Raw genomic sequence first — 20,516 nt, 5'->3', positions numbered from 1 at the left:
AAAAGCAGCAAAAAAAAGCAGCTTCCTTCCAATGCATCTTGGTTTTGGACTATTAGTATTTTAACCCATTTTAAACTTCATTTCACATGTTTTTGTGAAAAGAAGATGCAGCATGAGCTCATAGAAATCTCCCCTCCTCTCAGCTTGCTGGTCAATCAGCTACGGGTCTGCAACAATGCTGCTGCAGATGAGAAAGTACGTTAAACCCTGAAGATTCAGCGACACGTGAAACTGCAGAAAATGAAAGACACGCCAGCACGTAACCCTCGCTCTGGATGCCGTGGCTGTTTCCACCTTTCAGGGGCGGAGGGGGAAGTTGTGGTCCCAAACTCCCGCCGGGCAGGACCCGACCTCGTTAACTTCCCTAGAAGCTCCTACTAAATACCTGGCACCACATTCACCATTCCTGCAGCGCTGAAGCTAACTCAAGTGGTACAGACCGCTCGATTACGAGCTTGGCAAGCCCAAGGTCCTTTAAAACCACCAGGCAAAATACTGTTTAATTCCAGTAGCTTGATGGCATTTATAAAATTGCCCTACAGCTTTCCTAGTCACTAATTCACCGCAGTATTGCTGATTCTGCTTCCAGTTTAAGAAAAGCTTCGGTCTTTCAGCCGACTAAGCGCTCCTCACCGGGGAGAAAGGCACAAATTTCAGCGCAGACCTTCGCCGTGGCCTTCCCCTCCTCACCAGCTCCTTCCCCCGCAGCTGAGGCGCAGCCTCCCGCCCTGCTGGGCCTCAAAGCTTCGCTCAGGCGAAGGGGGGGGGAAGCTTTAGCTTAGGAGGGGCGCGCAGAGGCAGAGGTGTTTGGGGGCTCCGCGGGTGCTTGGGGGCTCCGCGGGTGCCACTGACAGGCCCACAGGCCCTCAGAGCCCGCGCGGTTTCACCAGGCGCTGAGGAAGGCGGAGCGGCAGCGGCCCCACGGGGCTCCTAACACAGCCGCCGGCCCAGCGCGGATGTTTCCCCACGCTGTGGTGCTGCCGCTGCCGTGCTACCTGCCCCGCCGGGACACCGAACGGCGGGACCGGGCGAGCCCCCCCTCAGGGGCGCGGGAGGGGCGGGGCCGGAGCGGGCGCGGCGCAGCCTCCCACAGGCGCCCCGCCCTCACCAGCGCGTGACGCACCGACGCACGCACGCACCGACGCACGCCGCCTGACGCCGCGGCCCCGCGTTTGAAGTTGGCGCGCGATTCGCTCCCCGGCCCCTCCCACCCCGCCCGCCGCTCCCAGCCTGCCCCGCGCGGCCGCTTCCCCGCGCGCCGGCCCGCCCTCCCTCCTCCCTCCCTCCCTCCTCCTCCCCCCCCCCCCTCCCCGCTCCGGCCGGCGGCCGAGGCAGCGGCAGCCGCGCTGGCGCAGGCGCACTCCGCCCGCCCGCCGCCATTTTGTGTCCGAAGCGACTGTGGAGCGATTAAACCGCGAGCTGGTGCTGGGCGCTAGCGGCGGCCGCGGCGGGGCGTGCGGGGCGCGGCGGCTCCGCGGGGCCCGTGGGCGGCGTGGGGCGGCGGCGGGGCCCGGCTGGCCGGAGCGAGCTCGGCGGGGTGCTGGGCGCAGGTAAGCGGTGGCGGGGGGTTTGCAGTCGCTTTCTCCGGCCTCTAGGTGTCACGATGGGGCTCCGGTTCGGCTGGGGCCCCGCAGCGGCCGCCGCCGGGGAAGCAGGGGGCTTTGTCTCCCTCTATCGTCCCCAGCGCGGCCGGCGCCTGCCTGCCACCGCCGCCATTCCCCACAGCGCGGCGCTGGGCAGCGGGCCCGCCCGGGCCTCCCTTCCCGCCGTCCCCGCCCGGCCGGGCCGCCGCCGCGCCGCCGGCCCCGACTCCATTTTCTTTCCTTTGTCTCCTCCGCCGCGCCACCGGGGCTGATTACCGCCCCCTCCCCGCCACGCGAGCCGCCAACTCCCCCCCCCCCCCCCCGCCTTCCCCTCCCGTCCCTTCCTCCTCCCCTCCCCCGCCTTCCCCGCCCCGCCGAGCCGGGCCGGGCCCGCCGCTCCCCACCCGCCGCCGCCGCCGCTTCCCCCTCACCCCCCCACTCCCTCACCCTCCCCTTCGTCTTCTCCCGAACCTGTGCGGGGCACGGCCCGTCGCCCTCCACCCGTTTCCCGTGGTTTCCCTCGGTGTCCGGCCGTTTCCTGACCGCAGGGCGGTGGCGACGACGGTGGCTGCGTGTCCCGCTCCTGCCGGCCGCCGCCTCGCTGCGCTGGCGTGTGCTGCGGAGTGAGAGGCGCTGCGAGGCGCAGAGCGGGACTCGAGCTCCCTCTGCAAGGCAGGCTGAGCAGCGCCATGCAGCACCGGGACGCGGGCACGGCTGGGGGGCGCCCGCTCTCGCCGCGCTGCCCGGTCGCCAACACCCCCCCCGCCCCCGTTCTCCTTCCCGATCGCCGAGAGCCGGTGCCCCCCCCCCCCCCCTTCCCGGGTTGCACCGACCCCGAGTTGTGTCGCTTGCTTCCACTCGGCCCGGGCTGTGGGCCTCCCGCAGCCCCGGCTCTTGCTTAGGGATGGAGCCCGAAAGCCTAGCACCAAACGGGGGGTTATTCCCTCTCTTGCATGGGTTTGTTCGGGGGGGTTGGTGTGTGCGTGTGCGAAGCACAAACCCCGATCCTTTTTGTGATGCAGAAGAGGAAATCGCACATGGTCTGTGTCCAAACAGTTTGCGTTTTGTTCTCTACATCAACTTTAAATTTTTTTAGTAAATGTGTTTTTACAATATCGGATTTGGCCTTGCCTTAGCTTTGTGAAATGACTTCGATAGAGGGGTTTGTCATGTATGCATCCTTTTCTGTTCGGTGTAATCCTCAGGACTTGCCTGCTGGTGAGAATGAGCTCGCTTTCCTGTTTGTGACTTCCTTTTTTTTTTTTTTTTTTTTTTTACCCAGTCTTTCCCCCCTTAAATAAACGCATTGCTGTTCCTCACCTCCTGCCGGTTACCGAATTCTGGTAGCAAACTCCAGAGGTGTCATTGGAAGCATCAGAAATACTGTTTACCACTTCCAGTATATGTTTTTTGTTTCAGTGCAGGAGTGTGTAAATATTTTCTCAAGTTCTTCAGTTTATTCTGCTTGCGTGGAGCCTGTTGAATTTGAAGGAGTCTGGGTATAAGAAATAGCTCTGTGTTGCATTCAAGCTGTTCTTACTTAAGCCGTACCTAACATCTTACTTTAGTATGGCAGACATCGTTAGGACTGAAGGAAGGAGCAATTTGAGCATAAGGGCAAAAGCCATGCTTCCATATTTATTTTTTTTAGCTCGATAGATTTTTTTTTTTTTACCTCCATTTTGCTTTTCTTCTGGATGTATAGAGCTAGCTCAATTTTAATGTCCTCTGTACTTACAGTATACATGAGGAAGGTTATTAGGATGCACGGAATGGCTTCGTTAATGCTCTTGAAACGTTGTGGGATATTTTTCAGGAATAACATCTGAGCAAAAGGTGTGAAACTTGAGTTCCTATAGCTTCAAGTGGCCCTACAACTGAAATAATACGGCGAGTCTCGTCCAATTCGGACAGAGCTTGGGGAGCTGTCACTGCAGCGTGAAGTTTGCTGGCAACTTGTTCCTGCAGCGTTACTGAGGGAAAGAGCTATTTCCAGAACTGCTTTTCGTTTCAGCAGACTGTATCTTGAATACGAACCCTAGCTAATTTGTGTGTGTCGTTACCAGCTCCTGCGGCTGCAGGTTGATACCCGCCTGATGCGGTACCATTGCTGTTGTCTTGAAAATGCCGGAAGCTGACCTGTGTTACTCTTGTGTTTATTCAGCATTTACCTGAAAAATCTAATTAGATGTGATTACTAACTTAGGAATTTTGGTATAGAGCCTACTTTGGAACTTAATTTCTTTTCTTCCCCTTAGTGCTTCGTGTCCAAGAACTCCTGCTTTTCCAGCGAGGATTTTTAGAAGTTGGGTGTTGAGCGTTATTAGGCTGATCAGCCTTGCCCTTATCCTTTGTGCTTTGGCAGATTCTTCATGGCTTGTAACAGCAAGCGGTGTTGAGCTCTGACCTCCGGACAGCGCTTCCTGCTCTGTCCGAATGCTTTTTTGTACATTAGCTATTTCAGATGTATCGTATATATCGCTTTTATTTATATAAAACCTCCCTGATTCACCCATCCTGGCAACTCTTGTTTCTCTTGCCCCTTCTTTACCAGGGAGAGAAAGCTTGAGGGAGTAGTTGAGCATTAGGATGACAAATGCTGCTTCTTCCTGTGCTTGTACATGCTCTACAAATATGTGTAATAAAGAACAGCCATGACTGCTACCTGCACACGTGAAGGCGCACGCTGACTGAGCAGCTAGTCTTCAACTTCCAGAATCCAAAGCTTTGACTCTGGGGTTGTTTTGTTTGTGTTAGCTTACTGAACCGGACTGATTTTGTTTGCTTAACTTTAAACCTCTGTTCATCCATTTGGCTCCAGTTCAGATGCCCAATTCAGTCTTTGTTGTAGTAAACCTTGACATTTCAATACAGTATCAAGCTCTGCAATGCTACGCGGTCTTAGACAGACGCAGATCCAGGAAACTTCCTTTTCTTGTTCAAAGGTTATATTTACTGCTCCTAAAAGTGGCTCGGAACATGCCTTTATTTTTTTCAGATTTTTTTTTTTCTGAAACTTAGAAAGAATCTTTGTCCTATACTGACTGTAACTCAAGATGTTGGGTTTTTTTGTACTGAAGGATATTTGAATTTCATTTAAAACACTCTGTACAGCTGTTCCTCCCACTTCTCTCCAGTAATCCATCATTCTTTAGGAATTAAATGAGATCTGCTTATTCTAGACATATTTAATATGAAAACTAAATAGTAGCTGCTCAGCTGAGGGATCTCAGCATTTTCTGATTAACAAAAATAACCTTGATAAGAAGAGTAGAATAAACATGAGGTGGGTAGGAAATTTTATTTTTCAGGTTGTATTAACATGCAGGTAACTGTACGCTGAACAACTCAGTTTTGGTGTTGGATATAAATTAAAGCTAAACTGAGGTTTCCCTCATTTAGTATTATAAAACCTTGGAAACTTATCAGGTCTTAATGTCTTTCCAGTGTGGTTCTTAACAGGTAAGAATACAGAAGTAGTACAAAGACAGCTCTGAGCACGGCGCAGCGAACGTGTGTTACTTGGGGGGAGATCTGTGATATAAGGGATTTCTGAAGAATCATTCTTTAACTCTCCCTGTAGACAAAGTTGTGAGTCATAGATGTTTCCAGTTGCATTTTACGTAAAGGTTTGTTTTTAGAGACCCTTCAGTTCCAGCCCTCCTGCTTTTTACTGTCACCTACCTGAGGATTTCAGGGTGCTTTGTGGAGCTGATACCAAGAGGTGAGGCCAGGTATGTTTAAAAGCATTTAAAAGCAGTAGTAGTGCAGCGATCGCTTAGGATCAGCTGACCACATAACACAGGGGAGGGCTACGCTCCTGGTAGTAGTGCAGCAAGCTGTGCTACAGGGTGTTTTCTTTACAGCTTGTAGTTCAGGTACTATGCCCAAATACACATTGTGTTGTCAGCTATCAGCATAGTCTTATTTCTCTGCCATGGAAACAAACTCATGATGTTTCTAAAGCTTCATGGGTTTCACCGAAAAGCTTCGCTCGAATGTACAGGCTGAGTAAAGAGACTGTGAACTGAGTTCAGCTTATAATGAAAATCTTATTTTACCCCTCTCCTTTTTTTCCTCAGAATCTAAAAATTTCTGTTGACATCATTGAACTTGTCAACTTGTAACAAAGCAGAAGCCAAATCACAGATTGTTTGGAGTGTGAAATACACCTGTGTATTAATATGCATCATGATTAGAAGCTTGTATGTCTCTCAAACATCAGCAGGTAAAGTAGCTATCTGTAAAGTAGAGGAGAAAGTAGCTTGGTCCAATTATATAAATAATATTACTTGCCTTAATTGACATGTAATCCTTACTCCCTCTTTCAGGTATTTAGAATTAGGTGGCTTTTCTGAAAGCTTCTGAAATCCCTCTGTTACGTTGTGGGTGTTTTTAAAAAACAAATCAAAACTCAAGGCAAAACATCAAACAAAAAGCACCCAGAAACCTCCCTGCCAAAGTGCACTGGAGGGTGAGAGAGATATTTGCCTTGTCTAGTGTATTTATTTTTCACTTTGAACTCTGGAATATCCCTAGCTGTAGCATTGGAATATTGTATATTGATGCACTTTGGAACACTAGAGAAATTCCAGGAGATTGGAGAAGTGCTGCTGTATCAGTATTAAAAGGAGATGGAGTGGGTGAATGTGGCAGCCAGTAATGTAGTGCTGTGCAGAGACACCTGAACTACCTTGGGTATTTGACCAGCGTTCCATGATGTTAATACATACCTAGTTTACGTTAGTTACCAGCTCTGCTGTTTATGCTTAGTACAGAATTTAGTTAACAAGGAGAGAAATGTGTGTAATTAATCCTAGTAAATAAGGCTTTAAAGAAAAAAGAGCTTGTTACGTTTAACAAAGTCAAATAACAAATTTATCTCTCTTGATGTTGAGGACCTTACAGAGTGTAAAAAAAATAGTCCTGAATTACTGAATATCAGTTCAGGATAGTTCAGAAATAGTCTGGGGGCTGTACAAGACTGAATAGTTCCATGGACGTTCAGCAAAAACTGGTAATTGCTCGTTACCATTTGTTGTCATCACTGATTTTGTTGGTGCAAAATGTCTGTTGATTTAAAACTTTTGCGAGATTAAATTGTGGGTTGTGGAAAGGCAGATAGCATGAAGGCAGCCATCGCGGTCGTCAGGTGAAGCAGATCCCTTCAGATGTGTGTGCTAAGGCTGCCGTATGTAAAGCCGTACACCTGGGAACGAGGCAATCCGGCTGAATTTAAATCAAGGCGCACGGTATCCTAGAAAGCAGTGGCTGAACTTCATTTTGGAGTCGTAGTGGATAAACAGCTTAAACATGAGTTTCCAAGGTGATGCTGTGACAAAGAAGCTAATGTAATTCTCAAATGCATTAATGGAATGAGTAGAGATACCTTCTTGCCTGTGTGGGGTGGGTTGAAGTCATTACGAAAATACTATGTGCAGTTCTGGCATCAGCGCTTAAACAAAAAAAATTGCTGTTTGTGAGGGGGATTAATCTCCAGTTTGATGGAGAGCTAAGTAGTAATGCCTTGCAGTGAAGTGTTAAGAGGGTACTGTGCAGCTTCTCAGCAAAACTGAGAGGTGACTTGATTAGAGTCCTCAAATATCCAGTATTACCTTGCCAGGGAGATATTAGTGAGCTTTTTTTAAAATCTTGCTGACAAACACAACAAGAATTTGTAGCCAGATAAGTTCAAATTAAAAGACTTTTTCCCAGTGAAGGTGATTAACCGTTGGATTATGATATGAAGAGCAGTCGTGTATTTCTTCATTTCTTAACATCTTTGAATCAAGATTGTGGAAAAAATTCTGAAAATTCCTTCAGCCAACTGCAAGGTACTGAACTTCTTTTATTTTATATACATCTAAAAAACTGTAATTTGTAAGAGGTCAGACTCAGAGATGGTCCTGCTAAAGAAAGAAGAGGGGGAGCAGCTTCTCTTCTGAACAGTTTTAGGACTTTTCCGTAGAAATCTAGAACACGATCAAGCCAGTAAAATCTTCTGAACATGCAAAAGTAAGCAGGTATTGACGTATTGGAGGTGTGTCAAAATAGTGTCCTGTGTATTTAGTCCAAGCTTGTGACTGTTAAAAAAATAAAAAAAAAGTGTGGCTGTAGCATTAGTGGGCTGTTGGTAGGAGAAATGTTACTTCTTTGCTGCCCAGGCATGCTGGTGGTCAGCTTGCAGCCTACCAAGTAGCTCAGGTAGCCCAAGGACTTTGTCCAGCCAGTTCCCAGTCTGTATCCCTTAAATAGTTTGTCCTTCCCAGTTCATAGCATTGAGATGCTCAGTGAGGGTGAAGCAAGGTGATTTTTAATGAATCCACTTCAGAAAATACAGCTTTGTAAAAGTATTTATTTTGTGTTACATAAAATTATTTATTGCATCATATTTTATATATTTCATTTATATGTATTGTCTGGAATTATTTTATATGCAGTGATCCTCGTTTTAAAGTGGATGCCGGGTAAAATACTGAATTAATCAGGAATGAAGCTAGGTAGAGTAAAGCTGTGGAAGGAGTAAACAACACTTAATAATTTTGAGCTATGATAATGCATCATGTGTGGAGTCAAGATCAAAGTGTCTGATGCTTTCTGAGCTCTCCAGAATATTACAGTGAGTAGCATGACAGTGGACTAATCATCTAGAAGTGAAGATTGCCGAAAGCTAAGACTACTTTTTGTGTATTATGTATGTTAAAAAGGTGAGAAGGGTAAAATGGAAGCTGAAGAACTGTCTCAGCTGCAGAGCTGACTTGCATCTGATTCACATGCTCCTCTGGGCGGTAATTTCAAGGGAAGCATCCGATGCTTGAGTTTGGCAATTCTGGGTTCTCCTGGCTGTTTGTAAGAAGGCAAATAGGGTAGCTCTGCCGCTGCCACTTGTGTTCTTTGCAGAAATTCAGTCTGTGTACAGTCTGATTGCTGTTCTGTGGTCTGGTTCCTAGCACATATGCAGGGCCAACTTTTTAGGTAGATGCAGTGAGTTTTGTGGTGAGCCTGTACCTTGTAGGAGGAAGAAATGGGGAAAATACGCCCGATTGATGGAAAAATCTATTTTGGTAAGAGACTGTGGAGACACCATAGGTTCAAAAAGGGATCAGTGTCTCCAAAGGCTCAGATCTGTAATCTCATGGCTGGGTGCTGGGATGAGGCTGGTAAACCACAGACATGACGGATTGCTCTCCCTACACAGCATTTCCTGCTTGAGCTTTTGGAGACAGACTGCTGGACTAAATGGACACTGATTTGTCCTTGCAGAACTCCTTTTTTTTTTTTTAATGTTAGTGTTGCAGAAAGAAATTATCCCCCACCCATTGATAAAAGATACACAAGTGAATTTACAGCTCTTGCTATACTAGGAATAACACCAAAGCATTTAGGGAAGTAAAAGTTATGGCTTCCGTGGAAAAATTAAGTTGGCTTGCATCGGGACTGTTGTGACCCCTTCTCCTTCCACTGGTGTGCTGGAAATTGTGTTGCCAGGCAATGAGTTGATCAGCTGAATTTACTTCCTCTGTGTGTGTCCATCCATTCCCCACCTCAAAAAAAAAAAAAAAAAAAAGTGGGGGGCAACTACATGTAAGTGGATGTGGAAAACCCACCTCTGAGTTTAAGTGTTTGTGGAACCATGCCTCAAAATATTTTGGGGTAACTAGAGGCTTTCTGAAAAAGTAGTTGAGACCACAATATTTGTAAACATTTTTTTCACTCTTTTGAAATAGAGCAGGAAACTTTGCTGTATGTTTAAAATCACTGTCAGGGGAATTGAATTCTCTCGTTGTTTAATAATGAATGAGACCTCATGGCTCTGGACTGGCTTCTGGAAGAGCTTTTCACGGCAGTGGAGCCAGTAGTGATATTTGGGCAATTACTTCACCTTCTTGTGTGGTTTCATGGTCTCCCTGTATTCGATCTGCAAAGCTGTTTCCTTGAAACCACCTCTAGCACCCAGAGATTTAAAGAGTAAACTGGAAATGCTACTGAATTAAAAATGTCCTGTCCCGCCCCCCTGTTTTGGGTTCTACGTACTTGACGTGAGCGTAACAATACCACACTTTAAAACAGTGGCTTTCCCCTATGTGCTAAACTGTTTGCAGTGGAGGTGCAATATAAACTTTAGTTTTGCTTTCCCGCTATGTACTGCCAGAGAACCCTTTAGAGGCACCTCAGGAGTTTTCAGATTACAGGTTGGAAAAAAATCAAATTTTTGAAGGCTAGTAGTTTCAGTCAAAGCTTATCAGATTATTAAAACCTTTTTTTCTTTTCTTTTCTTTTTGGAGGATGGAAGAAGTTAGTATTATCCAGCATTCCTGCTGAGTATATAACTTACTGCCACTTCTGATCTTTGAAGAGAGATTTATCGCTTCCTGTGGCAATACTGAATACTCAAAAGGTACTCATTGATTACTTGATCCTTGCCTACCTCCCATATTAATGCACTCCTCTCCTTCCTGCTCAGGAGCAACTACTATTGCCTCCTACCTACCCAGAACTATTAGAGCATTATATGAGGCCAGACTAGTTTATACTTGGCTCCTGTGGTGCTTGTGGCAACAGTTTTGCCCTGTTGAAGCAGCTGCATCCTCTCCCTGTTCTACCAGCATTTTAACCTACGTGAAGAAGAATTTGGCAGCTTCCATGACAGTATGATGGAGCAGACTATCAAATATTCAGATGTCTGACTTGCCTGACGTGACATCTGTAATGTTTTTGGAGACATCTGCTTCGAGTGGCTTGTGCAAATGAGTCCTTAGGGACGTTTTCTCCAGCTTCACCAGATTTGGAGAAGGGAGATAGTGTTGAACGTTTGTCCTGCTCTGTTACCAGTCTGGCTCTCCCTGTAGGAGTGCTTTATCCAGTGCAGTTGTTGGTCGGTGTGGTGTTTTACCATTTGTTCTTGTCCCAGAGCTGCCTCTTCAAGCAGCCAGGGATCCTTTTCAGCCACCTTCTGGCACTCAAGATACAACCTCTTGTTAACATTCTGATTAAAAGAGCACACAGTAGTCCTTGTTTCTTCAAATAAAATTTTTTATTAGTTTAGATTTACTTATTGTGGTCCTGGGTTTTCTCCTGCCAATTAGAAAATTTAAAAAATTGAGGTCCTCTGTCAGTACTGCTTCCACCTTTTCTGTCTGAAGTTCATCTAGGAGCCCTGTCTTTTTACAGCCCTTCTTTGACTTCATGTCACACGTGGTTTTGGGTCTCCTAAACAACGATGCACCAAGCCTGTACTCTTCTAATGTTGTTCTGTTAAGTTCAATACTAGGAGGCTTTGTATATTCACTGCTCTGAAAGTGCAGGTCACTAGTAGATTGCCAAGAATGACTGTACTTCTGCACAGTAGCTAAAGAACTGGTTGTTGTTTGAGAAAGTGTTCCAGGTCCTCTAGAACTTGTGTGGAAGTGAGTGCTGAGACCAGTAAATCTCTCTGTCCGAAGAGCATTGTAGTTCTAGCTGTATAGATGACTAAGAAGTCATTGCTTTGTGTTTGAAGTTTAAGTGTATCCTTCATTTTATGTAGTGCCGGAGAATAAAATAATTTGGGTTGGAAGGGACCAGGGGACCACCCCTAGCTCAATGCAGGGCCGGCTTTGAATTTAGATGAGGTTGGTTAGGGTTGTATTTAGCAAATATCTTCCGTAGCTGAAAGACTAGAGTTTCCACAACATCTCTGAGCAACTTGCTGCAATATTTGACCACTCATTGTTGCAGCTTGCCTGTTGCATCTTGTCCTTTCGCTGTGTACCTCCGAGAGCATGGTTTCATCTTCTTTACTCTCTTGTTAGGTGGTTGAAGGTAGCAGCAAGGTCTTCCCTTAGCCTTCGCACAGCTAACTCAGTCTGCTCTTGTACATCTTGTGTTCCAGCCTCCTCATCGTTTTGGCAGCCCTCAGATGGGCTCTTTGCAGTTATGTCAGTGCACTAAGCTCAAAAATGGACATGTGGAGCACTTAAATTTCCAGCTTATCCCTGGTTTCCTTCAAGCTTATCAAACCTTGCTCATATGCCAAAGATCTGATTGGAATGTAAATTTGTGCAAGGTATTTTATGCCAGAAAGTACGCTGCTTACTGTAACAGAAGTAGGCTATCTTTCTAGTAAAGGAGAGTAGGAGTGGCTTTTCTTCCCCCTGGGACGTTACCAGGGAGTGGATCAGAATAAGACCGCCTTGTGTTTTTGAAGTGTGTATGTTTGCAGCGCTGGGAAACTTTCTTCCTTGGGTTGTACATTGGTAGGCTGATGTTCCTTGAGCGGTGCCTGAGCTGCATGCTTCCAAACTCCAGTAACCCGTTACCTTATGGAGAGCCTGTACCTCGTGAAAAGAGAAGGGTGATGGTTGTGCTTTACGTTAACCCACTGTCAGCTGTAATCTGCAGATAGCCCTGTGAACTGGTCTGAATTTGTGTTGTTTGTAGTGTGGGAAAGAACTACAACTATTACTGTTTTGTTTCTCTTTTCCCCTCCTAAGAGGCTGGGTACAGTCTTTATTCAAAACAGATCTCTCCACTGTGAAGTCACTTGCCAAGCAGAAGATTAGGTTTTGAAAAGTGGAAGAACACTATTTCTTAATTACAAACTTCAGGAAAACCAAAGCTAGGATAAAAGAATAGCAGTAGAGAAAAGGATGCTTCCAATCAATTAAACATGCTCCATTGGAGAGTTCTGGTGCGTTTGTCCAGCAATAAAAGTTCTGAGATCGTACAGTTCCACCACTTTGCATCGAGTGTCTTCTGCATGGAGAAGTCCTTCACTCTTAAGGCTTTTTCTGTGTTAGTTTACAAGTTTAAGTATGGGGAAATAGCAGTCTTCTCCAGCATTACAAGTCAGGAATAAAAGCTCAGCTACTAAGAGTAACTATTTTATATGCCTACCACTGTGCGCAAGCTCTCTCCAGCACAGAACCTGGCAAGGATGCAGCTTGCGTCAGCAGTCTTAATGTGCCCTTAGCAGTGGAGCACACCCGTGTAACCTCTGAGCATCCCCTTTTCTGGTCAGTGATCGTATATAGCATGCCTGACTTTTACAGAGTAAGTGTTAAAATAAAAAGAAATCAATTCCAAATGCTTTTTTAAAAAGCTCGCTATCACTGAGCATCCACAGCCCCAAAAAACTTCTTATCAGTAGTGCTCTTTAAAGCTGATAAACAATTAAAAGTAGATTTGCCAAGGAAAAAATGCAGCCAGAACCCAGACTTGAGTGCCCTGTCCTAAATAAATGACAGAAGAACCGGGGAGGGAAAGTACTTAAATTCAAAGGGCGTAGAACTGGTGTGAAATTCAACACTGCTTGGCCCGCATTGCCGAGTGCAGCGAGAGTATGTGCCTCGCTTGAGAATTACTCCTGTGGAGTTGCTTACTGTTCCCAGGGCTTTTAGCATCTATGCGCACTGAGGTCTGAAAAGGATTACAGATGAGAAATAATGTCCTGTCTTGTCAATAGTTTAGTTCTGTCACTGTGAATATTTTAAGCTCTTAATTGATAAGGGTAACGAAGCTAGCTTCGCAGCTCTTCAATGACCTGAGGCTGTTCTTCCTCAGGGTAGTAAGGTTAGAATTGTGCTAGAGCTGATTTTGTTACTTTATTGATAGTGTTACTTGCTGCATCAACAGTGTGTAATGGGTTATACTTGCTCTAATTTACGCTCCTTTCACAATTAAAAACCACTTTGGTGTTGTGATTTGGAATTCCACAGCACAGGAGGAAAAGGCCACGTGCAGTAGGCAGAACGAGCTCTAAAATGTCATATTACACTCTTAATTTGACACAAGGCATACAGAGTTGTAAGAACTGTAAGTGCTGAAGAGTTTGAGAAGAGGTAGAGAGGAGTTTGTAAAATGAGTTAATTCTTCCTGGTGGAAACTATTAAAGCCGATTTAAAATCCTTTTTTGGTTTTGTTTAAGGTTGGGGTTTTTTGTAAGTGAAGGGGTCCTCAAGCGGTTATCAATGCTACTCTTAGAAGTGTAGAATTACATATTTTCTGTTAAACAAGCATTAAACATTCAAACAGTGCTTTTTTTTTTTTTCCCCTTCTCTTCCCTTTTTCTTTTATGTAGTTTCACTAGTACGACTCATCTGTTCTGTTCCAGAGTGTGTTCTGACATCAAGAGCTGCATGAAGAATAGCCAGCATGAAGAGAACAAATCAGTCCAGGCAGAAGTGCAGAAGCGTCAAGAACATAAATGTAAATTAAGGGGTTTTAAAGTGTGGTATGCGTTCCATGCCGAGGCAGTAGTTTCCTGAACACTTAAAGCTTACACTGTGCTGGAAGAAACCCTCTTGCCGTGCTTCTCTTTTGGCTGGCCTGAGTGTTTGGGCACACCAGAGACCTGGGCTGGATGGAAATAAGTATCTTTTTGGCTGGGTGAGTTCTGGCCTGGATTAGTTTCCTGACCAGTTAGCTGCAGTCTTAGAAATGCTTGTGCTGACACAAGGAATGGTTGGGGTGGTGTGGGTGGGAACAAATGGGCAAGGATGGCTTCTTTTCTCCGGCAGAGTTAGTGTGTTGGAAAATGAGACCTTGCTCCTGGTGAAAAGTTTGTTTTCCTTCAAGGTTGAGTGCCTGTGTGGGATTTTCTCCTTTTTTTTTTTTTTTTCTTCATCTTCTTTGAAGGTTGATTGTAATGGCACTTTTAGGGCTTGGTCTATGAGACTATTTGGAACATGAGTCCAAATGAATTAGATGTGTGTGTAAAATGGATTAAACTACATAAAACTTCAGCATGAGGCCCACTGTCTAGGGGTCACCTGGGCTTGATTCTGTTTACATCTTTTCCAGCACTTATTAATTCATTTGAACTTTTCTGTGATTCAAAATCAAGGATGACTTAATTTAGGCTCCAGGAGTTTGTCTTGTCTGCCACCTTTTTGCCATAGGTGTTTCCAAAACTCTCCTGGAATTTCCTGTCCCTGCTGCAACAACACTAAACTACACCTCTACCTTTGACAGCCTGACATTAAGTTAACTAGCACTGAGTTTTGTTTTCCTTCTATGCATCAGGGTGTAATTTGTGAGGTGACTAATAGTTACCGCATGGGCAGCTGTTGTTCATGGGGTAGGACCCATGTAACCATCCCAAGGACAAGCGCTTCCTGCTCCTCTGATTTGAAGCCTGAATTCCCTTGTCCAGGCAGAGTATCGCTACCTAACACGCGCTCGTGCAAAGATAAAAGGAATAGCTGCTCCCAAAAAGTGTGTTCTTGGATACTTCTTCACCTGACTGAAGCCTTAGAGGAAAACAAAATCCAAATACCTGTAGCTTATTATGAAGTCTGCAGAATGCCATGAAACTTGTTGCACTGGTCTCTTCAGGTGTGGTAGTGTCTGGTGCCGTTTTGATATCCTGCAACACTGCATCAGATAGCCAAAGAATCCTGCTCTGGTCTGGCTGATTTTGAGGAAACACTTCCCCCCCCGGTTAGCAGTTTGCTAATAGCCTAAACGAAAGCCTAAATTAATGTGTGAGGAGAAAAATGACCACAAATACTTGTTGATAAAACTATTAACCTTTTCCAGTATCTACCTACAATATTAGACTTTACTTTTTTTGTGGCAGTGGGTTTTACAGGCTGTTTTAACCTGAAATACTTTTCTGTTCTCAATGTATTACCTTCAAGTATTCCAGTGGTCTTTTGTCACTTCTATGTTACAAAGAACTGTAAAAGGAAGGGATCCAGCATCAGCTGAAAATGAATTCCCCTGTGCCTGCTACTTTTAATGTGTAAATCTTTATTTTACACCTGACAAAAGGACATGTTTGCCCTGCTGAAATGAACTGTCAGGTGAGCAAAATAAAATACCTTTCTTAATATATTTAAAAAGGGAAACATTCCTAAACAAATAGTTGATATGGAAATGTTTAATCCACATTTCCCTGCTTTCACTAGAGAATTCTAAAGAACTAGTGTCATCTAGTGAGAATGCACTAGCAGTTATTGGAAGAAATAGGGGAAATTGAAAATGAAAATTTAGAAGAATGTTAAATAGGAGAGATTAAGGAAGAATAGAACAAGGTTCAAGAACAAGAATATTTACTGAAATTGTCCCTTACTGCCTTCTCAATAGAACTTTAATTTAGGCTTACCAAGTTAAAAGTTCGTTACAGCCCAAGTAACTTGAGTGTGTGAGGTTTGTTACCAGTAACTGCAGGGATTTATTTTTCTTCACGATGCACACTTGAAGCAGCTACTGTATTATGCTTTCCTCTCCATTGTAGGCTACAGCTTACTACGGCAGAATTAGCAGCATTAGTTCGGGAAGGGCAGTGCTTTCTGGGGCCTTTTGCCACTGTCAGGTGTAAGGATTAAGAGGGAGCTTGTTCTGCAAAAAGCTGAGGAAAGATGGGGAGTTGAGTTTCCTTCTGTCTCACTGGAGGACCCTGGATATATATACACTCTGTTTTCATGTCTTGCACATGTCTTCCCCTGAATTCTTGATCCAAAACAACAGGTTAACTTTATCCTGAGCAATTGCAGAAAACCACAGGTGTGTGCTACTCATCGACTGAAAAATAAGGGTCAGTGCTGACTGAAGGTTCTCATCGCTTGGGATTATTTCATGAGACGTGATGAATGTTTGAAAGAGCTCTGCTAAGGTCCCTGGGCAGGAGCAGCAACTAGGAAGATTATATTTGTGTAGATTACTGAAGGAGAGGGAGGAAAAAAAATCCCGAAAGGCCGGAGGTAGCTGTAGAAATGTCACGGGATGCATTTTGATTTAATTCTACACCAAGCCAGCTGCGAGTAATGAATGTCCTGTAGCCAGGGAGATGTCTTGGCTGTGCTCGTGGGAGTTCATAAGGGTAAAAGGTAAGATTACTTTCGGTAACTTCTAGCCCAAAGCGTGCTGCCTTCACATAAGTGGAAGTAAAAGGTAACTTTGGTTCACAATTAACTACTAATCGAATAAAATAGTAGCATGTGGGTTTGATCACAGTTCAGTGTTACTGACTTTAAACAGGAAGGTGCCCCCAACTGCCTGTGACCCAGAGGGTTGCAGGATGCTTGAGAGAAAGCAATTGCACTGGAGCTTGGTAGGTGGCACGAAGTGGGGGGACTCAGCGTAGCCATGTACCTTGGATGACCTGCTCTTGGTGCTGTGGGGTTTCAAGCTGGTGCTGCTGCCTAAGGTGAACCTGCTCCTTTCCCATTTGTGTGGGGAATCAAATCAGGAACTGGACATGGTCTAACACAATTAACTGATTCTTCCCTGCATTAGTTTTCAGCTGGAATTAGTTCTCTATGGTGAATTATTCTGCCCATGCAAAGGAAGGGAAAAGGTGAGAGGAGCTCTTTTTGGCAGCAGCGCTGTGTTTTCCTGTCTTACAGGGATTATGAAACCATTATGCAAGTTAAGAATCTGGTCTCCTATCTAGTTAATGGGGAGAAAGGTGGGTTCCTCTAGATGGTAATTTAGTGTAGGGGTCCACTTCAAAGCTTTGAGTCACTCCCTGGAAGAACGTACTGTTCTCCCTGCCCTCTCCAGCAAGGCCAGCCTTCCAGCACAGACACCCTGGTTAGTTAACTGCCAGCAGGACTATCAAAGCTGTCTGCTGCATCCAATCCCTTTGCTGGGAAGCCATCCTTCTACAACTGTATGTTGGCAATTGCAGCTGTCATTCGTGTAGCTTTTTTTACATATTTCTTGGGGCCTCCTCACATTGACAGGCCCCTTTTCATACATAAAAAAGCACAAGCATTTATTAACCCGTGATGAAGTTCTCACTCTTCTGTTCTAGGTTTCTGGGTTTTCTTACTCTCTCCAAGATACTAGAATATTTCTCAAAGTAATTTCTTAATAGTGAATTAATGAGACTGCTTTTTTTAATTTAAAGCTGTAATAGATGTTTGTGAAGTAGTACATTTGATTTTTTTCAGTGAAACTGTTAAGTTGCAAGGAGGAAATGAGAAAACAGCTGGAGATGGGTGTAGCAGTTGTAACCAGTGGATATGAAATTTAATGCAGTAGGCAAACGAAAGCTTTAAGTTTCCAGCATGGTAAAATTACTTCATTAAAGAGACTTACCCTAGCTTTCTAGTTTCTGCTGTTAGTAGTAAATCTTTCATATTTTGCATGTGATAGCACCATGAAAATATCCTGTCCCGGGTTGTTCAGGGGATGCTACCTGTTCCTTGAAGTTTTGTAAGCTTTGTCAAGTAGTTTCACGTTCCTAGGCTTATCGTTAAAGGAGAAAAGAGGATAAAATTGGTTCCCTCTTTCACCTGTTCCTAAAGAATTCAACACAAGATTCTTGAGCTCTTGTACAACTCTTCTAACTGGATATTTAAGTAACTCCACCTGTGTTAATCTTTTATATTTCTATAGGCAATTACCAACAGAAATGGACAAGAGCCTACTATGCAATTTCAGTCTCTGTGTGTATAATCTGAGTTCTGGATAACCGGTGGCTCATTGGCTTTATGCACAGCTAGCCTCTTGAGTGTGGGACCATGGCTGAACTCCTCCTAGAACCACCTTGAGATCGAAAGCATTATAGCTGTGTTTGTGAAGTGCTGAGACCAAGCTAGCAAACTTCCTTGGGGGCACGTGGCCCTACGCAGAGCTCTTGGGAGTATCTTCCTACCACTTTCCCAATTGTGTCAGGATTTTTTGATTCTAGTGCCACACTGTGTGGAGAACAAGAATTGGCGTGCCTTTAAACCGAGAGAGGGGAGCTTTGAGAAGAGGTTGCACATACACCTAGTCCATATTTTGGATTTGTTGCCTCTCTAGGGGTACAACTGATATGCCCAGGAGATTGGAAGCCATCGCAGGGAATAAGAGCAGTGCTAGGAAAGGAAATGCTTAATGCGTTGTTTTTTATATAAGTCTATTTGCTTTTGAAATCAAAAGTTACATTCCATTCCTGCCATGTTCATCTCGTCTCAGGGGAGCTCCGCTGAAGGAAATGGAAAGGCTGCCTGGTTAACTCCGTTATCTGTGACTGTGCTTAGTGGGAGGCTTTTCAGAAGGAAGATAGGGATATTTCATGATGGGGAAGGAGAATGGCCAAGCACTCCTGCAATTACTTTGCATCTGTTAACATCCTTAAATACTTCCGTAGATGCACATCTTGACTGTGAGCAGAAGAGAAAAGTGTTTGTCATAAACCCTATCAGATGTTTTTTTTTCAAAATATTTCTCTTGCTTTAGGTAGAAGAAATACTGCAGAAGTGCAGACTCTTGGGTGAAGTTTTTGCTTATTCTTTGTTTCAGCAGTTTACCGGGCGTGCAGGAGAACCATAAGTCTCCCAAGGTTTAACATAATGCTTTATTTCCCATATCAGTTTTAGTAAGTGGCTAATTCATAAGCATCAGAGCAGTGACGATTTTGGAGTGGGTTGCGTATGTGGATTCACTAGAGTTCAAAGTCTGAATGTGTTGCAGGGTGGTGGGTCTGTTTTTTGCTTGTGCTAATGTAGCTGCTGCTATTTTCATTATTTTATGAATGCCAGCAATTTATTGACAGCTAGCATTTGGCTTCATTGTTTCTATTGATTTTCTTTTTGAGTTTTTTCCTCAAGTGAACTGTATATTACAGCACTAAATCTATTTTTCAATTGTTTTGAATGTCCAACAGTTTTTAATGAGACTCTGCCTTGTTTGGCAAAAAGAATAAATATTTTGCTTTATTTGGCCCATGAAACTCAATGCAGTTCAGGGTTTGTTTTTTTTAACATTGGCTGAGAGGCAGGCAAATGCCTTTTTGTGACAGTGGCTTTATTATAAATAACCCAGCTAGAAAAACATGCAATGGCACTAGCAGTCCTAATATATAAACATCTGTCTCTGGGTTTGTACTGTCTGCATTGACATCTACACCAAATTGTCTTTAATACTTTTACAATTATGATTAACGCTGTTGTAGGACTGCATTAATCGAATACTGTGTGTCTCGGTCTTTTTGTGTTGATGTGGTGAGTTTATCGGCCTTGCTGTACTGGAAATTTTCTGTAATCCTGTTCCTGAATGTTAAGAGTTTATACCTCCAAGCTGAATGCTTTGCTGGTTAAGTGTGAGGCTTTTGGAAGGGACCCAGAATAGCGAAGCGTTGTGTTGTAGTTGGGCTGAGACTTTCTCCTGTGCTGCGGTTAGTAGGGCAGTTGACATTAAATTACTTTCAAGCAACCTTTTGATTCCTTTCATTGGAATAAGGTATCGGTTGTATCACACGCACACCCCATCTTATTTCTGCTTTCTTTTGTTTTTTTAGATGAGCTGCCCATCACTTATTTGAGAAAGCTTAGGTCTGTTTGGATGTCATAACTTTTTACCTGGCTGATTGGATTGTGACAGTGCATTGAGCTCTTTAGTGATGCAGTGTCTGTCTTTTGAGTTGGCAGAGTCCGTTGAGCAAGCATGTGTGTAAAGACTAGTGTGAGCTATTACATGGGAATTGTGATTTCAGATGTTCTTTGGTCCTTCCTTGGTCACTCCCCTCCTTCTGAAAGTTCTCAGGGTTGGGGGTTTTTTTCAGCCTTGATTTACTAAATCACCTTCTGCTAACCTGCTGCTTGTTTTCCTTTTCAAATTCAGTCATTGTGGAACTGAAATATTGGTGTGAGGTACAGTAACTTGTAGGAAGAGAGCTGAAGGTGAAAGGCAGAAGTAAAAGGTTGGGAGAATGGCAAGACAAAAATACATTCAGTAGTTTTTATTCCTAGTGTTCTGCTGTAATGGTCTTAGTTGTAGCAAATGACATGCATTCTCTGAAATATTGGAAACTTTTTTCTCAGAACTTGGCTGAGTAATTTTTAGGAGTGTAAATCAGTTAAAAGTTGAGGAAGATCTGCTTGTGTTAAAATTAGTGGAAATGGAAAATCCTCAGCAAGCTGCAGGATCACATCCAGTGAGTTGATGGTATCTTCTGCTCACTCCAACAAATATCAAACTTTCCTCTAAAACCTCCTTTGTGAAGAAGGAAGATTAAGC

General features: G+C 44.4%; 1 protein-coding gene across 7 annotated transcripts in view; it reads left to right on the top strand.

Annotated features, from left to right (window-relative positions):
• Positions 1-1,333: 1,333 nt before the first annotated feature.
• Positions 1,334-20,516, top strand: part of CTCF (CCCTC-binding factor) — a 36,982-nt gene continuing 17,799 nt past the window's right edge. For 2 of the 7 annotated variants that reach the window (XM_075765167.1, XM_075765165.1), the window contains exon 1: positions 1,334-1,550. Coding sequence is in view for 3 of the 7 variants with exons in the window: in XM_075765163.1 (XP_075621278.1) it covers positions 13,716-13,769 (54 nt within the window). In the remaining 4 variants the exon portion in view is untranslated. Of the gene's footprint in view, positions 1,551-2,326; positions 2,802-9,868; positions 9,982-13,641; positions 13,770-13,927; positions 13,950-20,516 lie in introns of those variants that run through there. The other 5 variants (XM_075765163.1, XM_075765161.1, XM_075765166.1 and 2 more) reach the window with 5 other exon arrangements.

The sequence above is a fragment of the Balearica regulorum genome, chromosome 13, assembly GCF_011004875.1.
Source record: "Balearica regulorum gibbericeps isolate bBalReg1 chromosome 13, bBalReg1.pri, whole genome shotgun sequence".
Taxonomy (NCBI): domain Eukaryota; kingdom Metazoa; phylum Chordata; class Aves; order Gruiformes; family Gruidae; genus Balearica; species Balearica regulorum.
This window is presented reverse-complemented; position numbering and strand designations above follow the sequence as displayed.